Raw genomic sequence first — 18,598 nt, 5'->3', positions numbered from 1 at the left:
ACTCTGTGAAACGTCACCTATCCATGTTCTCCACAGATGCTGCCTGACCCACTGAGTTACTCCAGCACTCTGTGAAACGTCACCTATCCATGTTCTCCACAGATGCTGCCTGACCCACTGAGTTATGGTGCAGCAGCATCTATGGAGCTAAGGAAATAGGCAACGTTTCGAGCCGAACCCCTTCTGGAAATAGGCAACGTTTCGGGCCGAAACCCTTCTGGGTTTCGGCCCGAAACGTTGCCTATTTCCTTAGCTCCATAGATGCTGCTGCACCCGCTGAGTTACTCCAGCACTCTGTGAAACGTCACCTATCCATTTTCTCCACAGATGCTGCCTGACCCGCTGAGTTACTCCAGCACTCTGTGAAACGTCACCTATCCATGTTCTCCACAGATGCTGCCTGACCTGCTGAGTTACTCCAGCACTTTGTGTATCTTTGACACACATATATATTAACAGACACACACACACACACAGAATGGAGGGCGGTAGCAATGATCACCACACTCTACCAGGCTGTGGATCTCTGACGTTGGTTTTTGCAACATGTATATTTTATTGAATCCTCTTACATTCATACACTGTTTTTGCTGCAGTGGTCCAGGGTGTTTTTGTACAATAATCGATTATGTTAACATATAAAATATTTTTTCAGTAGAAAAGATGTTGACATTGTAACAAAATTTAAATAAACATTCTTAAGGAAATGAAGAAGACGATGTTGACTTTACATGGAATTGGAGTTGCAACTAGTTTCTGTATTTAATATTCATCATATTGATGGCAGGCACCACTCCTCATTTACATGGTTAGGAATGAGGCTCAGAATCTTAGAAATTGTCATTAAATTCTCAAATATATAAAACAACCAGAGTTTGCCTCCTGACATGTACAGCATACATATGCACAGTATGTACATCCTTTGTGGGGAAGGTGGCAATTACAAATCTATCCAAAGTCCAGCACTACAAAGTAGGATTGTAGGTTAAAGCTGGGTGTACAAGTTGTCCAGTATACATATATATAACGCTTCTGGTGAAGAGGAGATGGGCAAGATGTCAGAGAGACCTCACTGTGTCTTGAGCAGCACAGGTCACCTACAAATGGTGGGGGGGGGGGGCGGGGGGGACATTTGCTAAACGCAATCGTGAAGATTCAATTGGCTTCATGGTTTTTTAAACAAGTGACACTTGTTGGTGTCAGGGTGAGACTCGCTGGGAATGGATGTCTGTCTGAAGATGATGGTCTATTCCTAAATGTGGCCCTCTGTCACCCGGAGCTGGTGTCGTGCTTGCATGAGGGAGAGGGAGAGAGTGAGAGGGGGAGGGGGAGAGGGAGAGGGAGGGAGAGGGAGAGGGAGAGGGAGAGGGGGGGAGGGGGGGGGGAGAGGGGGAGAGGGAGAGGGAGAGGGAGGGAGAGGGAGAGGGAGAGGGGGGGAGAGGGAGAGGGAGAGGGAGAGGGGGAGAGGGGGGGGGGGGGGAGAGGAGGAGAGGGGTTGACAGGGACAAAGTTGGGATAATTGGAAGGTCTGTTATACAGGACTTCAAATATGATTACAAAAGCTGAGGCTTCATGCACAGATGTTGGTAATTGTGTTTGATGGTGGTCACTAATCCTTTATTAAGTCTTCCTTTGGTTTACAATGACCAGTGGTCATAGCTGGGACTATATATGTTCCCTGGCGGCTGGTCTCTGCCTAGTCTCCCTCTGCAGAGAGTTGTGTGAATGGTGTTGGTTTCTCATTGTCAGGTGCGATCCCAGCTCCATTGAAGATTTCCACAGGTGTGGAGCTGGGAACGCCGTGTGGTGCCATAAAGTAGGCAGATTGCACATTGTTCACAAGAGTTATGTCTAGACACCGTACAGACGGGACGGCTGGAAGATGGGGGAAGGTGGGAAGTGGCGGGGTCACAGACAGGTCTGGGAATTAAGGCCTTGGGAAAGGTGCTAACCCAGACCGCGTCTCTCCGTAAGTGCTGCGGTCACCATGGATCTTACAGTCTAACTCAGAGCAAAACTGTGGGCGGGCAGGGCAGTAAACCGGCTCAAACTCCAGCTGGGGACTTGCAACACCTCCAGCACCAATGTGCTCCACACCTGTACCTGGGAATTAGACTGGATTGGGGGGGGTGGGGGGAAACTCAAAACCATTGCAAAATGTTTTAATGGGGAGGAGAAAAAAGTTGTGTGAGTGGCAATGACAGCGTTCACTTCCAGTAACTAAAGTAGGGCTCAGAGTGCATTGCAGGTACGCCTGCGTCACAGATACACCTGCGTCACAGGTACACCTGCGTCACAGATACACCTGCGTCACAGATACACCTGCGTCACAGATACACCTGCGTCACAGATACACCTGCGTCACAGGTACGCCTGCGTCACAGGTACGCCTGCATCACATATACACCTGCGTCACAGGTACGCCTGCGTCACAGGTACACCTGCGTCACAGGTACGCCTGCGTCACAGGTACGCCTGCGTCACAGGTACGCCTGCGTCACAGATACACCTGCGTCACAGATACACCTGCGTCACAGGTACGCCTGCGTCACAGATACACCTGCGTCACAGGTACACCTGCATCACAGATACACCTGCGTCACAGGTACGCCTGCGTCACAGGTACACCTGCATCACATATACACCTGCGTCACAGGTACGCCTGCGTCACAGGTACGCCTGCGTCACAGGTACGCCTGCGCCACAGGTACGCCTGCGCCACAGGTACGCCTGCGCCACAGGTACGCCTGCGCCACAGGTACGCCTGCGCCACAGGTACGCCTGCGTCACAGGTACGCCTGCGTCACAGGTACGCCTGCGTCACAGATACGCCTGCGTCACAGGTACACCTGGGTGGGCCGGAAGTTATGGGTTCCCTTTCATTGGGCAAAATATAAAGATGCATCGGGGGGGGGGGGGGGGGGGATAATTAGGCAGGCCAGAAGTCACCAATCAAAGGCATTCTACACATGATGGTCATTAACATAACCAGTGGATGTCGTGTGGTCATAAATAAATCAGAGGTTGCGTCACCAAATGCCTTGTTACATTTGTAGCAGGATGGGCAAGAATAAATCTGTAGCAGGGTTTTGTACATTACTGTTGAAGGGATACATACAAGTTGGTGGCTTTTTCATTTTCTAATGTTATTAACCCTTTGAGCAGCGCTTGTGTTGTTTGTGGAATGTGGTGAGTTAATTCCCATTAAATAAAACGTGGGAGAATAATGGCCTGTCATGTTGTGAGCATGGGGGGGGGGGGCAGAATTAAGACCAGTGCAGGTCAGTGCTGGTTTTATTCAACATCGGCCTTCAATCAGTGGTTAAGAAAAATTAAGAACAAAGCCAAGAGTTGTGAATCTGTGGAATGCTCTACCACAAAAGGCAGTGGAGGCCAATTTCCTGGATGTTTTTTTAAGAGAGAGTTAGATTTAGCTCTTAGGTCTAACGGAATCAAGGGATATGGGGAGAAAGTAGGAATGGGGTACTGATTGGGGATGATCAGCCATGATCGTATTGAATGGCGGTGCTAGTTCGAAGGGCCGAATGGCCTACTCCTGCACCTTTTGTCTATATTTCGAATTAGTTTTTGCAAAGTAATGCCAAAGAACTTGAGCAGTGCTCAGAGGGTTAAAGGCTGAGAGATAGCAGCACTGTGGCATGTGAGAGTGCAGCGGGCTGAGGATTAAATGTTGAACTAAATTGTCCATTACACATGCAGCTTAATGCATCTGAGCAGCGCCCAGCAACAAAACCCAATTTACACAAATTTCCAAACACTTACCATTTTTTACCCCCTTGTAATCAGCCGGTAACAACAGCCGATCACGTGCTTCCATTAAACACTGTACAGTTTTATATAAAACGGTTCAAGTTAAGAGTGCTACTCTGCAATAATTCATGTGCCGTGTCGTTACAGGAGCGTTAAGGCTTCGTTTCAGAGAGAGATAGAGAGATAGAGAGAGGGGGGGAGAGATAGTTGTCCTCAGAGCGGTGGGGTGGCTAAAGTGAAGGAAGGCTACGGTTTCTCCAGCTCTGTCACATACATCAGATGGTCCTCTGGAGATTTGCCGTGTGTTTTACTCAGATGCAGTTTGACAGCGTGCTTACTGCCGAAGGTCCTGTTACACAACTTACACTGGAAGCTGACACCCACTCCCTCCTCGTCATGCGAGGGGTGCAATGCTGCCTTGTCACAGGGCAGTTTGGTGTGTGTAATCTGGCTGCCCAGCTGTTCACTCGAGAGTCTGGATAGGTCCCGTAACCTGAAGCCTAAGTGCGATTCTAAGTGGCTGATGTAGGTGGACGGAGTTCTGATCTGCGAAGCGCAGTCGTTACAAAAAAACACGGGGTGTCCGGAGTCGAGGTTTTTGAGGAATTTAGTTCCACCTGTCCTTCGTAGCTGGTACTTGACATTGGCCAGCCAGTGGCTGATTGTGGTCATAGACAGGCCGGTGAAGCGGGAGATGTGCAACCGCTCCTGTGGACTCAGGTCAGACATGATGAATTTGCCGTCGGATGTCTGCCGGAGACTGGCCGCAAACTGCGCCTGGAGGATGAGCAGATGCTGCGGGTTCCAGTTGGACTGTCGCCCCTTGCGCTTCTGGGCCGGAGAGATGTCCTCGTTGTCCTCCACCGTGCTGCCCTCCACCTCCGACCTGTCCGAGCCGCTGGTGGGAGTGGAAGACTTGGACGTGTGGCTGCCCGTCAGGTTCTTCAGCATGTCCGAGATATCCGACAGGGCATTCTCACGGAGCGGCGAGCTGGACATGAACGACACGACCGCCGCCGACGTGGTCTTGGCCGTGGTGGTCAAGGTGCATGTGGAAGATGTGGAAGACGGAGACACACACGACAACCCCAGCAGCGAGCCGCCTTTGTCCGTCTTGGCCTTGGTCAGGTCGATGGGCTGGTCACTGCTGGTGTGGTGGTAGAAGTAGCGGTCAGCAGCTTCGGCTTTCTTGGCCGGGGCCAGGGGCGAGGCCAGAGCCGCCTTGTCCGCCAGGCTGTTGCTCATCTTGTACAACATGCTCATGGGGTCAAGGCTGGGCAGGGCCGGCTTGGCTGCCTTACCCAGGTGGACATTCATCACCGACTGTAGGGCGCTGAGTGGGTTGATGAAGGGTTGTTCGGGTGGGTGGTCAGTGATAATGGCCGTGCTGCTACACATTGGCTTCAAGGTGTCGCTGCCATTCTCCACCTGCTCCACGGATGGGCTCTCTCTCACACTCTGCTTCGGCCCAACAGCAAGACTGTCGTGGCCATGAGGCCCAGGCTCTGTGGAAGCCTCGCTCTTGGTTTCTCCCACCTCGCTGTGGCAGGGGCTGGACTCCCCCCGCTTGGGCCGGCATGCTTTAGCCTCCGGCTCCTTCACCCTCTCCTCGCTTTTGCTCACCTTCTTCACCAGCTTCTCCATGGCGTGGAAGTTGTTTTTGGGCAGAGGGGAGTTCTGGCTGTTGGGGGGAGAGACCAGGGGCTGGCTCTTTGGGGACACCACGCCGTCCAAGGTGGTGTAGGTGGATTTCAGCTGCGTGTGCTTGGTCGAGGGGCTATAGGGCAGCTTCATGATGCCAGGCAGCTGATAGGCAGCGTGGATACTGGGGTAGCCACTCCAGCTGGGGGTCCCATTCTGGGCTTTATTTATGGCCGACGTCACCGTGTTCTCCAGAGACTTCAGGATGTCCAGGCCGCCTCTGGGGTTGTCCTCCAGGTCCTGCTCAGTCAGGTACTGGTACTTGGAGGAGATGTCGTACTTCTCCTCATTGCCGCACGCTTTCACCTTCTCCTTTGCCCTCTGGTCGGAGTCCTGGCTGTCAGAGTCCTTGTCCGCTTCCCTCTTGAGGTCGAGGTTGAGTTTGGGCGAGGCGTTGCCGGGGGTTGGCATGGAGGCGGTGAAGGCGCTGGCTGCCAGGGGCACGGACTGCACCTTGTCCTCCAGAAGGGAGGTCACGGCGGGTGTGGGGGTGGGGGGCGCCTCCACCATCTGCTTGCCCTTCTTGATGGCAGAGTTGGTGACCTTGACGAAGTGTCCGGTCACCATCATGTGGGCGGTCAGTTCCTGCAACGTGTCGTGTGAGGACCCGCACTCCATGCACTTGAGGATCTGGGACTTCCTCGCCTCGAACTGCCAGGCATAGCTGGCGCCGTTCTGGTGGCCGTAGCGGTTATTTGGGGTGACATAAGGGTTAGCCGACTTGTGCAGTGGGTCAGCAATGTCCGACAGGGTGGTGGTGTTGGCCGTGCCGCCCGTGGAGTCTGGGGAACTGGGCAGCTCCAGATCCAGCGCTAGCCTCTTCCTGCTGGAGGGCAGGATCTTGGCCGAGATGGTGGTCAGCGGCTCCTTCAGAGGCACTTTCTGATAGTGTTTGGTTTTGATCATGTGCACACTCAGATCCTGCAGCGACTCGAACGAATGTCCGCAGTACATGCACTTGAGGACCTTCTGGGCATCCTCCTTGCCTTCCATTTCCAACAGCGAGCGTTTGCGGGGCTTGGACCACTTCCTGGGGTTGTTGTTGCCTGTCTCGTTGTTCTCGTCCCGGTAATGTCCCGTCTCGTTCATGTGCACCGTGAGATCCACCAGCGTGTCGTAGGCAGCGCTGCAATCCTTACATCGGAACTTGCTGGCCCCGCTGAAGATGGAACCATACAGCTTGCTACTCTGGCGGTACAACTGTACTGTGCTGAACAGCCCAGGCTCCTGTAGGAAGCGGCTCTGGGACACTTGTTGTAATGTCTTGGACATGGCAGACTGGTGCCAGTCAAAGCTGTTACTCTCACAGCTACTGCCACCGCTGCTGCTACTGCTGCTGCTGCTGCCGCCGTTAGTCAGCGGCTGTCCGGGTTGGCTCAGTCCCAGGCTCAGTGAGGACCAGTAGGAGTTGGACAAGATGTTGTTGTAGATGACCTTCATCTGCTCCAGGCTGTCCTGCACTCCCCCCTCCTCCACTGCCCCGACACCCTCTTTACTCTCCTCCTCGTTCTTCACCGAGTGGCTCTCAAAGTCGCCCAGCCGGTCGCTGCTCTCGCTGGCATGTGACGTGCTGTCCACCTCCTGGCCGGAGAACTCTGCTGTCGGAGAGTCGTGGAAGGTCGTAGCTTCCTTGCTGAACTCCTGCTCGTCGCATGCATACTGGCAGTTGCTGTCTCCGTCCGCACCAGACTCGCTGGCCTCAGTCTCCTCGTCATCCAGCGCTGCCGCCTTCAACTCGTCTGGGACGTAGGCTGCGGGTGAGAGAGAGGGAGGGAGAGGGAGAGGGAGATAGAGAGAGAGGAGAGAGAAGAGAGAGAGAAAGAAAGAGAGAGAGACAGAGACACAGATAGAGAGAGAGAGAGAGAGAGAGAGAGAGAGAGAGAGAGAGAGAGAGAGAGAGAGAGAGAGAGAGAGAGAGAGAGGAGAGATTGAGTGCGAACGACGAGGAGAGAGAGAGGGCTTAGGTCGAAACGAGAGAGAGGAGAGTGGAGACGAGAGAGAGAGATAGGAGAGAGAGAGAGAGAGAGAGAGAGGGAGAGAGAGAGAGAGGGATGGAGGGAGAGAGAGAGAGACAGACAGAGAGACAGACACAGAGAGAGGTAGAGAGAGAGAGAGAGAGAGGGAGAAAGAGAGAGAGGAGAGAGAAGAGAGAAAGGAAGAGAGAGTGAGAGAGACAGAGAAAGAGAAAGAGAGAGACAGAGAGAAAGAAAGAAAGAGAGAGAGACAGAGACACAGATAGAGAGAGAGACACAGAGAGAGAGAGAGACAGACAGAGAGAGAGAAAGAGAGAGAGACACAGACAGAGAGAGAGACAGACAGAGAGAGAGAAAGAGAGGGTGAGAGAGGGAGAGAAAGAGAGGAAGAGAGAGAGAGAGAGAGAGAGAGAGAGAGACAGACAGAGAGAGGGAAAGAGAGGGAAAGAGAGGGTGAGAGAGAGAGAGAGAGAGGGAGAGAAAGAGAGGGAGAGAAAGAGAGGGAGAGAGAGAGGAGATTGACGTTAATTGCTGCTTGCCAGGTTGGAGATTAAACGCGGCAACAACATCACAACCGCCAACATCTGCTGCAAAGTTAGACACTAAAATGTCGCGTTTCTTGGGTGCACGAAATCCTCTCCTCAAACGCGATTTCCCACCTTACCCTTGTCAAGGGGCAGCGGCTTGAGGAGTGAATGTGAAGGGAATGAAGCCGCTTGTGGGGGTGGCATTAAATGACATGTATCAGCTCCACAGACAGCGAGCGGTTCCTGTCTGTCAATGAACAAGTCCCGTGCCGCCTCCCTCGCCCCTACATTTCCAAAGCCGAGACACTCACTATTTAAATGTTATAACCATTCTAGATTTCTGCCTCTCACTCTTGAGTCAGCTCCAGCTACCGCAGTTAAAACCGAGCTTGAATTATCTGCGCTGATTGTCAGGGAGACAGGGCTGCAGATTTCAAATCGGTGAAGAATTACAGGATTATATATCAATGTTTTGCCAATCTCGACTTCAGAACCAGCCTACTAGGGAAGAAGAGATACACACTGACTAATCACTGTTAGGTACAGGTTTGTGGAAGAATGTTCCGTTCGACCCACTGACATTTAAGCGAGCATCATTTTAATCACCTTGTCAAAACACTGAGATGCACGCATGCCTGAATATGTCAGAAATGGGTGTAGAAAAATAAAAACCTTTGACAAAATATGACAATAACAAGATTGCCAAGTTTTGGGATAAGATTTGATGTTTTCATGCTGCAGTACCACTCTTTGAATACATTTATAAGACGCTGCTGAAAACTCACGAGAGGGAGTGAGGTGTGTGTAAATGTGCCGTGGTTGGAGTTGTCACACCAAACCAAAACTATCCGCCACCGAAAATCAAAATCACTCGCTGTAAAAACTCATTCCCGTTCCATCATTAGTCGGGGAACATCAAACTCCAAACGGCTGCAGTTTCCCTGGCGAAAGATGTTTGGAGCAAGAGGAAGGGGCTCGGATGTGAATGTCCGGGCCAACAAATGATGTCATCATCCAATGTACAGCAGCACAAGCAGCATGCATGAGAAGAGCGATCAGATTCAGGCAACAAATCACACACTACCCACACACACACACACACACACACATTGGAAATGCACCATTTTATCCTTGCCGTTTTGCAATATTTTTCCCATTACATCGCAACAAGTCAGAGGTCTGATCATCACCGAGGGGTTCACTCACTCACCCACTCACTCATCCACTCACCCACTCACTCACCCACTCACTCACTCACCCACTCACTCACCCACTCACCCACTCACTCACCCACTCACCCACTCACTCACCCACTCACTCACTCACCCACCCACTCACCCACTCACCCACCCACTCACCCACCCACTCACCCACTCACCGACACCCACTCACCGACACCCAGTCACCCACTCACTCACTCACTCACTGACTCACCGACACCCACTCACCCACTCACTCACCCACTCACCCACTCACTCACCCACTCACTCACCCACTCACTCACCCACTCACCCACTCACTCACTCACTGCTGGCTGGGTGGGTTAACCTGCATGCGTCAACAACGGGCAGCCTGCACACCCGGGTCATCACAGGATTGACTAACTCAAGCTACAGCGAGTATCTCTCCCAGCGAGGATTGTCTGTTAGTGGGAAGCAGCCCCAATGATGAGGTGGGAGTGTTCCCTTCTCCCCACGATGTCTGAACCAGCACAGGAAATGCAATGCCACACACACACACACACACACACACACACACACACACACACACACACACACACAGACACAGACACAGACACAGACACAGACACAGACACACACACACACACACACACACACACACACACACACACACACACACACAGACAATGACACAGACACAGACACAGACACAGACACAGACACAGACACAGACACAGACACAGACACACACACACACACACACACACACACACACACACACACACACAGACACACACACACACACACACACCACACACCACACCCCCCGGAACACAGGAGGTACATGGCAATGCGCTTCAGCTACACATGAATGAAAGCGAATCTACTGCTAAAGAGTAACAATCCAAGCTCGCTCTGAAAGATTCAACAGCAAGTAGGTCCAAACCATCTCAACGTTTACAAAAGGAGACACAGAGTGCTGGAGTAACTCAGCGGGCCAGGCAGCATCTGTGGAGAACATGGATAGGTGACGTTTCACAGAGTGCTGGAGTAACTCAGCGGGTCAGGCAGCATCTGTGGAGAACATGGATAGGTGATGGTTTGGGTTTGGACCCTTGTTCAGACTTGAAGAAGACTGTTTCTACAAGAAAAACCACCTAGATTAATTTGTAATGGGCTTGTCTGTGCCACAGGGAGTGGTCCAAGCCAGGTCTTCGGCTAGTGAGTTAGTGGTCAGCGGTTGTCCCCTCAGTACACAAGCACCACTCTGTGTCCAGTGCTGATAGTTTCATTCAGTTTAGTCTATTGTCACGTGTATCGAGGTACAGTGAACAGCTGTTTGTTGCATATTAACCAGTCAGTGGAAAGACAACACATGATTACAATCAACTGGAGTAACTCAGCGGGACAGGCAGCATCTCTAGAGAGAAGGAATGGGTGACATTTCAGGTCGAGACCCTTCTTTAGACTGAGAGCCAGGGAAGAGGGAAAGGATCTGGGAATTCTAGTCTACGATTCATTGTCTAGATAGGCCGCAACTCCTTAATTTCCGATTCAAAGACAGAAATTGTATCATGATGTAAAGGGTTTCATAGAGACATAGCAAATAGGTGCAGGAGTAGGCCATTCAGCCATTCGAGCCAGCACCACCATCCAAAATCAGTACCCCATTCCTGCTTTCTCCCCATATCCCTTGATTCCATTAGCGCTAAAAGCTAAATTTGCCCAGACTCTCAATTTTTACGCCGGGTCTCGTCCCAAAATGTGACCCATTCCTTTTCTCCAGAGATGCTGCCTGACCCGCTGAGTTACTCCAGCATTTAAGTGTCGATCTACGGTTTAAACCAGCGCCTGCCGTTCCCTCCTACACACAATTACTATCAATCCCTCCGTGGTGTACAGATACAGGATCTAGATATTCCAGTCCGCCACTCATTGTCCAGAGAGGTCTCCACTCCTCCGTTTCCAAGGCAGAAATGATATCATCAATGCGAAGGCCCACCTAGGGTTGATATCCACAGTGAGGCGCATTGTAGATTATCCCTTGTACAGTTCAACAATTTACCATCCTCAATCAAGATATCTTACTGTACTGATGGTCATGGAAGAATGCCTCTGCATTGAGGAAGTACAGTGCAAAGTGAACGACCACTTTGCTGCCTTCCACCGCCTTCCCTCTGCAAAGTACAACCACCAAGCTCCGTTCAGTCGGACCCAGCAGAAGACAACAAGAGCGGCAAGTTCCAGTGAAGACACAAGCTACTGCAGATGCTGCAAACCTGAGCAAAACACACAACTCTGGAGCAACTCAGTTGGTCAGGAAGCATCTGTGGAAAGAACGGAATCTGAAAGAAGATCTCGACCCAAAACAGAGTCATAGGTTCATAAGGCTATAAGTGATAGGAGCAGAATTAGGCCATTCGACCCATCAAGTCTACTCCGCCATTCAATCATGGCTGATCTATCTCTCCCTCCATTCTCCTGCCTTCTCCCCATAACCCCTGACAGCCGTACTAATCAGAAATCTATCTTTGCCTTAAAAAACATCCACTGACTTGGCTTCCACAGCTTTCTGTGGCAAATAATTCCACAGATCCAGCACCCTGTGACTAAAGACATAGAAACATAGAAAATAGGTGCAGGAGTAGAGGCCATTCGGCCCTTCGAGCCAGCACCGCCATTCAATATGATCATGGCTGATCATCCAACTCAATATCCTGTACCTGCCTTCTCTCCATACCCCCTGATCTCTTTAGCCACAAAGGCCACATCTAACTCCCTCTTAAATATAGCCAATGAACTGGCCTCAACTACCTTCTGTGGCAGAGAATTCCAGAGACATTTCTCATCTCCTTCCTAAAAGATTGTCCTTTAATTCTGTCCAATTTAATTCCCCATAGATGCTGCCTGACTCACTGAGTTCCTCCAGCACTTTCAGTCTATCATATCCATCAATATCCATATCGTTTACTGTCACAGGAGAAGCTTCAGCTGATGAAAGTAAGGCAGCAGGGGCCAGTTAACGGAGGAGAGTCTGTAAGGGTAGCTTCCAACAGTGGGGGTTTTAGTTTTAAAATGTTGATGCTCATTAATAGGATAACGGCAAGAGCTTGAATGGTGGTTTGATACTGGGAAACACCATGATTGTACCAAGGATGGCAGGGATGGATCAATAGTCTAGTCCATGGATCAATAGTCCATGGATCAATAGTCTAGTCAATGGATCAATAGTGCATGGATCAGTAATCGATGGATATTTCTAAAGCAGAGATAGATAGATTCTTGATTAGTGCGGGTGTCAGGGGTTATGCAGAGAAGACAGGAGAATGGGTTAGGAGGGAAAGATAGATCAGCCATGATTGAATAGCATAGACTAGATGGGCCGAATGGCCTAATTCTGCTCCTCCCACGTGTGTCCTTATGACATGCCTACCCACAGTGATGTGCTGCACACATCAGGTGCGGGGAACTTAGCTCAGGTGCTGGGAGAACGAGCAGCCTTGTCCCCATCCACCTTCACTGTAAACCAGGGCTTGCTCACATACAACTGTCCAAGGGGTTGTACACTTCCCATTTTAGACGGTTAAAATCGCAACGTGCCTGAGGGGATAATGTCCCAGAGCCTCTCGCTGGGCTATAGCCCGAAACTTCTCATCACATACGAGTTGTGAAAGCAGTGTGAATATGTCAATTTTATTGTCTAATAAATTACTACACACTTCAAATTTCACTACAATTTATCTCCTTCTTTAGAATTATGAATGAAACATATCTATTAAACCATCATAGGGGGTTTGTAAAAGCTTTTTGAATTCTGCTGCTGCAGGAGATAAACAGTGATATATTGGTCTTAGTGAGATGCTGGTGATGATACACAGTGTTTGGGTCCTGAGGCCGAGTTGCACAAGTGGCTCCGTAGCTGCAATGCTGCAGAGATGCATGCCCATGGTTGGCAGAAACATGTCCGGTAGTGAACATGCTGGAATGCAGACTGCAGCTCACTGAGAGATCCGTGCAAGAGCCAAGTGTCGGACACTTGGCTGCCCAGACCATGAGCAGCCAAGTGTGTACGAAGGAACTGCAGATGCTGGTTTAAACCGAAGATAGACCCAATAAGCTGCAGTAACTCAGCAGGTCAGGCAGCATCTCTGGGAGAGAAGGAATGGGTGATGTTTCAGGTCGACATGCTGCCTGACCCGCTGAGTTATTCCAGCCAGGGCCGGCCTTAAGCTGATGGACCGATTGCTCCCAATTGGGCCCCGCGCCTAAGGGGGGGCCCGCGCTAGAGTAATCCAAAGCTCCACTCTAGGATCTTTGGAGTAACCTACTCTCGACTCGGGTAGATCTACCCCGGGTGGAGGGGGGAGAGAGGGGTGATCCTGCCGCTCCAGTCGCCGTGCTTCACGCACACAGCCCCGGCTCCTCCCCTGTCTCTCCCCGGGGAGACGCGGTGAACAATACAGCAAGGGCCGGGCCGGGCGTTGGAGCAACGTTTACTTCCTCCCTCCCTTCTCTCCTTCCTCCCTTCTCTCCTTCCCTCCTTTCCCTACTTCCCTCACTCCCTTCTCTCCTTCCTCCCTTCTCTCCTTCCCTCCCACACACACACACACTCACACACACAACTAAGTTAGGATGGGGCTGAAGCCCAAAATTTAACGCTTGGACTGGTTATTCGCCAAGTTATTGGTTTTCCAGGATCTAGTTAATTACATTTTTTTTTTTCATTTCACAGTCGCTAAAACAAGTGATATTGTAACTATGTACTTTTCAGAGGTGATCTACACATTTTGTTTGTTACCTGTAGGCTTACATCTATGCAATTTTATATTAAAATGTAGCTTAGATCTGTTTGGTCCATTAACTCGCAGGCACTTTTTAAGCGCACATTTTGATTACTTTCCATTCTACCATAGAGATATAACCATATAACAATAACCATATAACAATTACAGCACGGAAACAGGCCAACTCGGCCCTTCTAGTCGGTGCCGAACACTTACTCTCACCTAGTCCCATCTACCTGCACTCAGACCATAACCCTCCATTCCTTTCCCGTCCATATACCTATCCAATTTATTTTTAAATGATAAAATCGAACCTGCCTCCACCACTTCCACTGGAAGCTCATTCCACACAACTACCACTCTCTGAGTAAAGAAGTTCCCCCTCAAGTTACCCCTAAACTTCTGTCCCTTAATTCTCAAGTCATGTCCTCTTGTTTGAATCTTCCCTACTCTCAATGAAAAAAGCTTATTCACGTCAACTCTGTCTATCCCTCTCATCATTTTAAAGACCTCTGTCAAGTCCCCCCTTAACCTTCTGCGCTCCAAAGAATAAAGACCTAACTTGTTCAAGATAGTAAAGTCTATAATAGACTTTATTTGTATTTCTATGATTCTACAGACCTTGGCTGGGAACCTGTGTCTCACCAACATTGTTCCCAATTGGGCCCCGCACCTCCTAAGGCCGGCCCTGACTCCAGCTTGTTGTGCCTATCTACCTTGTAATGCAGAGCAGTCTGGGGCACATTGATGAGACAGCTGCAGCCTTGTAATGGGTCTTGGTGGATCTCAGGATGGTCTCCTCTCGTCTTATCGCAGTGTGTAACCCTTTGCTAACCGGGTCCCTGCCTCTCGCCTCAATCCCTGCACATTTATATATATTCCTCAACGGGAAAAAAGTCCCAGAGATAAATCTGCATGTTGCCCGCTGAAAATACACACACCCAAAAATCAGTGAGCAATGGCAGAATATTTCCCACTGCCCACCAAGTAAAAATAATATTTCATAAACCCATCGTCAATAACATGTTGCCGCGGTGATCCGGAGATTAAATAGTTTTTATGATATTTATTGAGCCTCATGAGAGAGAAAAAACATTCTACGCTTCCAGCCTGGAGTAAGATTTGACTTTCCCAACAAAATCCCATGTAAATCTGAGTGGAGGAGCATTAGTACGGGCTGTCTCCCCTTGTACAGGATGCTCACATCCACCGGCTCCACATGTTTGGTGCGTACACAGATCTCGAGGAACAAAAGAGAGGGACTCTTCTATCTCTAATGGTCTAAATCATTTTGTTGAATCAAGCGTGGAATCAAATATTTTACTCCGTAGAATTCTGCTTTTCACGATTGACAAACTAATCACTGGGTTGCTAGGATACAGAAATACTGAATACCATTGTCATGGTTAAAAATTAGTATGATTATTGAGTTAGCATATTTTTACATAACCCATAACATTTTTTCTAAGTGTGGAAAATAAAACTACATACCATATCTAATGATAGAAACTGCAGCCTAATTTGTTTTTTTCTCTGTTTCATTCGAGAAGCTAACGTCCACAAACCAAACCGAGTGATGTTGCCACCATGCCGTGGAGGCGTTAAACCCGTAGTCCACAGGGTGTTAATAATGAAGTGCAACGGCCCCACAAGGACCCAGAGGTTTCAGGCCCTTCCTTGATCCAACTCGCCAGCTCTGGTCCCTTTAACCGAATGGAGCGGCACAAACATTTGTTATTCCCAATCAGGTCAGCCGACGGCCATGTGGTCACCCAGAGAGTTGTGAATCTCTGCCACAGAAGGCAGTGGAGGCCGACTCATTGGGTGTTTCCGAGAGAGAGTTGGATTTAGCTCTTGGGGCTAACGGAATCAAGGGTTATGGGGAGAAAGCAGGAACGGGGTACTGATTCGGCATATTCAGCCATGATCATATTGAATGGCAGTGCTGTCTCAAAGGACCGAATGGCCTACTCCTGCACCCATTGTCTATGTTTCTGTGTCTAGTCGTGCTTTGAGGATCTGCCTTGACCCGCGGCAAGACCAACTTGGGAAGGGTTTGCACAATTTTTAAACCTGACGGGGTTAAAATGAATTGTTTAAGAAGGAACTGCAGATGCTGGAAAATGGAAGGTAGACAAAAATGCTGGAGAAACTCAGCGGGTGAGGCAGCATCTATGGAGCGAAGGAATAGGTGACGTTTCGGGTCGAGACCCTTCTTCAGACTGATGAAGGGATAGGTGACGTTTCGGGTCGAGACCCGGAAGGGTCTCGACCCGAAACGTTACCTATTCCTTCGCTCCATAGATGCTGGAGAAACTCAGCGGGTGAGGCAGCATCTATGGAGCGAAGGAAATATGCAACGTTTCGGGTCGAGACCCTTCTTCAGAAATGAAGCCAGTTTGCCGAGCCTGACACAGCTGGCGATGGAGCATGTGGTACATTCCTGCCTCTCACCTTTGCGAGGTCAAATTGTGAAAGACTTCTACACTGCACCATACCAGTTCATGGACTGCTGCAACATCTGCTCCGGGGCCTTGAATGCAACTGATGACAAATAAAATATCCCCCTGACATTATGTAGACTCCAATGATGTAATGAATTGGACTGCATCGTACAACTGCTTCAGAAATATGAACGCAAGCTGCATAAACCCCTCAGTGTAGGAAGGAACTGCAGATGCTGGTTTAAGCCGAAGATAGGCACAAAGTGCTGGAGTAACTCAGTGGGACAGGCAGCATCTCTGGAGAGAAGGAATGCATGAAGTTTCGGGTCGAGACCCTTCTTCAGACTGCATCACCCCTCTCCTCTCCTCTATTCAGCAGACTAGAGAACAGGCCTGACTTCTCCTTGACTTGAATTTAATGGGGTCACATCACGCATCAATTCCAGGGACTCGAGCCTCTTACCGCAGTATTTGTCAGGTGTCATCTTCCTCATTACCATCACTAAGTCTTCAGTTCCTCTCCCTGCCGCAGACTGGGCCCAGTCTGGTGTGGTCGTATCTAGAGGGATTGGTCAAGGGCATGCGATGGGTTGGTAGGACGCTACTGAAATGCAGGAACCGTTCCTGTGTTGGACTGTTCTAGTCATAGAGTGATACAGCATGGGAAGAGGCCCTTCAGCCCAACGTGCCCACACAGACCAACATGCCCCATCACCGACCAACATGCCCCATCTCCACTAGTTCACATCTGACTGCATTTGACCCAAATCCCTCTAAACTTACCCTATACATGTACCTGCCTCAACCACCATCTCTGACAGCTCGTTCCATATACCTACCGCCCTTTATGTAAAAACATTGCCCCTCAGGTTCCTATTAAATGTCCCCCCCCCCCCCCCACTTCTCTCACCTTAAACCAGTGGTTCTTAACCGTTTTGGCACATGTACACACATACGTGAACCAAATATTGTATGCGGTATGAATGACCCCATCATGTCCCCCGGTAAAACCCCAAACGAACCCCAGGTTAATAACCACTGCCTTAAACATCTGGTTCTTGATTCCCCACTGGGTAAAATATTGTGTGTTTACCCTAAGTATTCCCCTCATGGTCTTATACACCTCTATAGGATCGCCCCTCATCCTCCTGCGCTCCAAGGAATCAAGTCCTCGTCTGTTCAACCTCTTGTTAGACATTGTAGGTACAGGGCGGAAACAGGCCCTTCGGCCCACCGAGTCCACACCAACCAGCGATCCCTGTACACTGGTACTATCCTACACAATAGGGACAATTTACAATTTTACTGAAGCCAATTAACCTGCAAACCCGCACGTCTTTGGAGTGTGGGAGGAAGCCGAATATCTCAGAGAAAACCCACGCAGGTCACGGGGAGAACGTGCAAACTCCGTACAGACAGCACCTGTCGTCAGGATCGAGCCCGGTGCTGTAAGACAGCAACTCTACCGCTGCGCCACCTCTAACTCAGGCCCTCGAGTCCTGGCAACATCCTTGTAAATCCTCTCTGCTGCCTTCAATGAAATTGGATCAGAACTGGGGAGCAATATACCTACTCAAACTGATTGGACTAAAGTGATGGATGGAGCAGGCCAATGGTGGTGAGTGGACTGAGCCCTAGAGAGACGGGACAGTCTCATTGGGCTGCTGGCTCCATGACAACTTATGGTATTGAGATTCTTCGTGCCAGCTATAACAATGGCCCAGGCTTTGCTGCCCTGGTGTGGTCACCCATGGCAACCCTTGACCTGTATTTAGACCGACACAATCTTCATCCCGATTTTACTGCCCGAGAGTGTATGTCAGATCAGGGCCAAGACTTTGGGCAGTGGTGATGGGACATGGAGGTCACATCAGCAGCACCCGCACCCACCCCCCCACCCCCTGTCCCCCCCGTCCCCCATCAATGTCCAGGGTTGGCAATTGGCAAAACTCTCAGAGTTTATAAATCACCCTGAACTTCCAAGTAAATTTCAAAACTATCAAAAACGAAGTAAAATTGTTCAAAGTTTTCAAGCAGCAAAACGTTCAAATAAACAGCCTGAAACACTTGTTGAACGTAGACGGAGGGCGTGGCGCTGGGAACAACGGGCCCGCCGTGGGGGGGGGGGGGACCGCCATGAGGGGGGGGGGGTTGGACGGAGGGAGGGGTGGGGAGAAGAATAAGAGAGGGCCTAGTGCAGGATACTTTGTTACATTG

At 50.1% G+C, this 18,598-nt stretch overlaps 1 protein-coding gene across 1 annotated transcript in view; it reads right to left on the bottom strand.

Annotated features, from left to right (window-relative positions):
- Positions 1–3,481: 3,481 nt before the first annotated feature.
- tshz3 (teashirt zinc finger homeobox 3) overlaps positions 3,482–18,598 on the bottom strand; it is a 95,826-nt gene continuing 80,709 nt past the window's right edge. Inside the window, exon 3 of the mRNA XM_033036451.1 lies at positions 3,482–7,223. Within this exon, the coding sequence (XP_032892342.1) occupies positions 4,018–7,223 (3,206 nt within the window). The 3' untranslated portion in view covers positions 3,482–4,017. The remainder of the gene's footprint in view (positions 7,224–18,598) is intronic.

This window comes from Amblyraja radiata, chromosome 17 (assembly GCF_010909765.2).
Source record: "Amblyraja radiata isolate CabotCenter1 chromosome 17, sAmbRad1.1.pri, whole genome shotgun sequence".
Classification (NCBI taxonomy): domain Eukaryota; kingdom Metazoa; phylum Chordata; class Chondrichthyes; order Rajiformes; family Rajidae; genus Amblyraja; species Amblyraja radiata.
The sequence above is the reverse complement of the archived record's forward strand: the minus strand, read 5'-3'. Positions and strand labels throughout refer to the sequence as shown.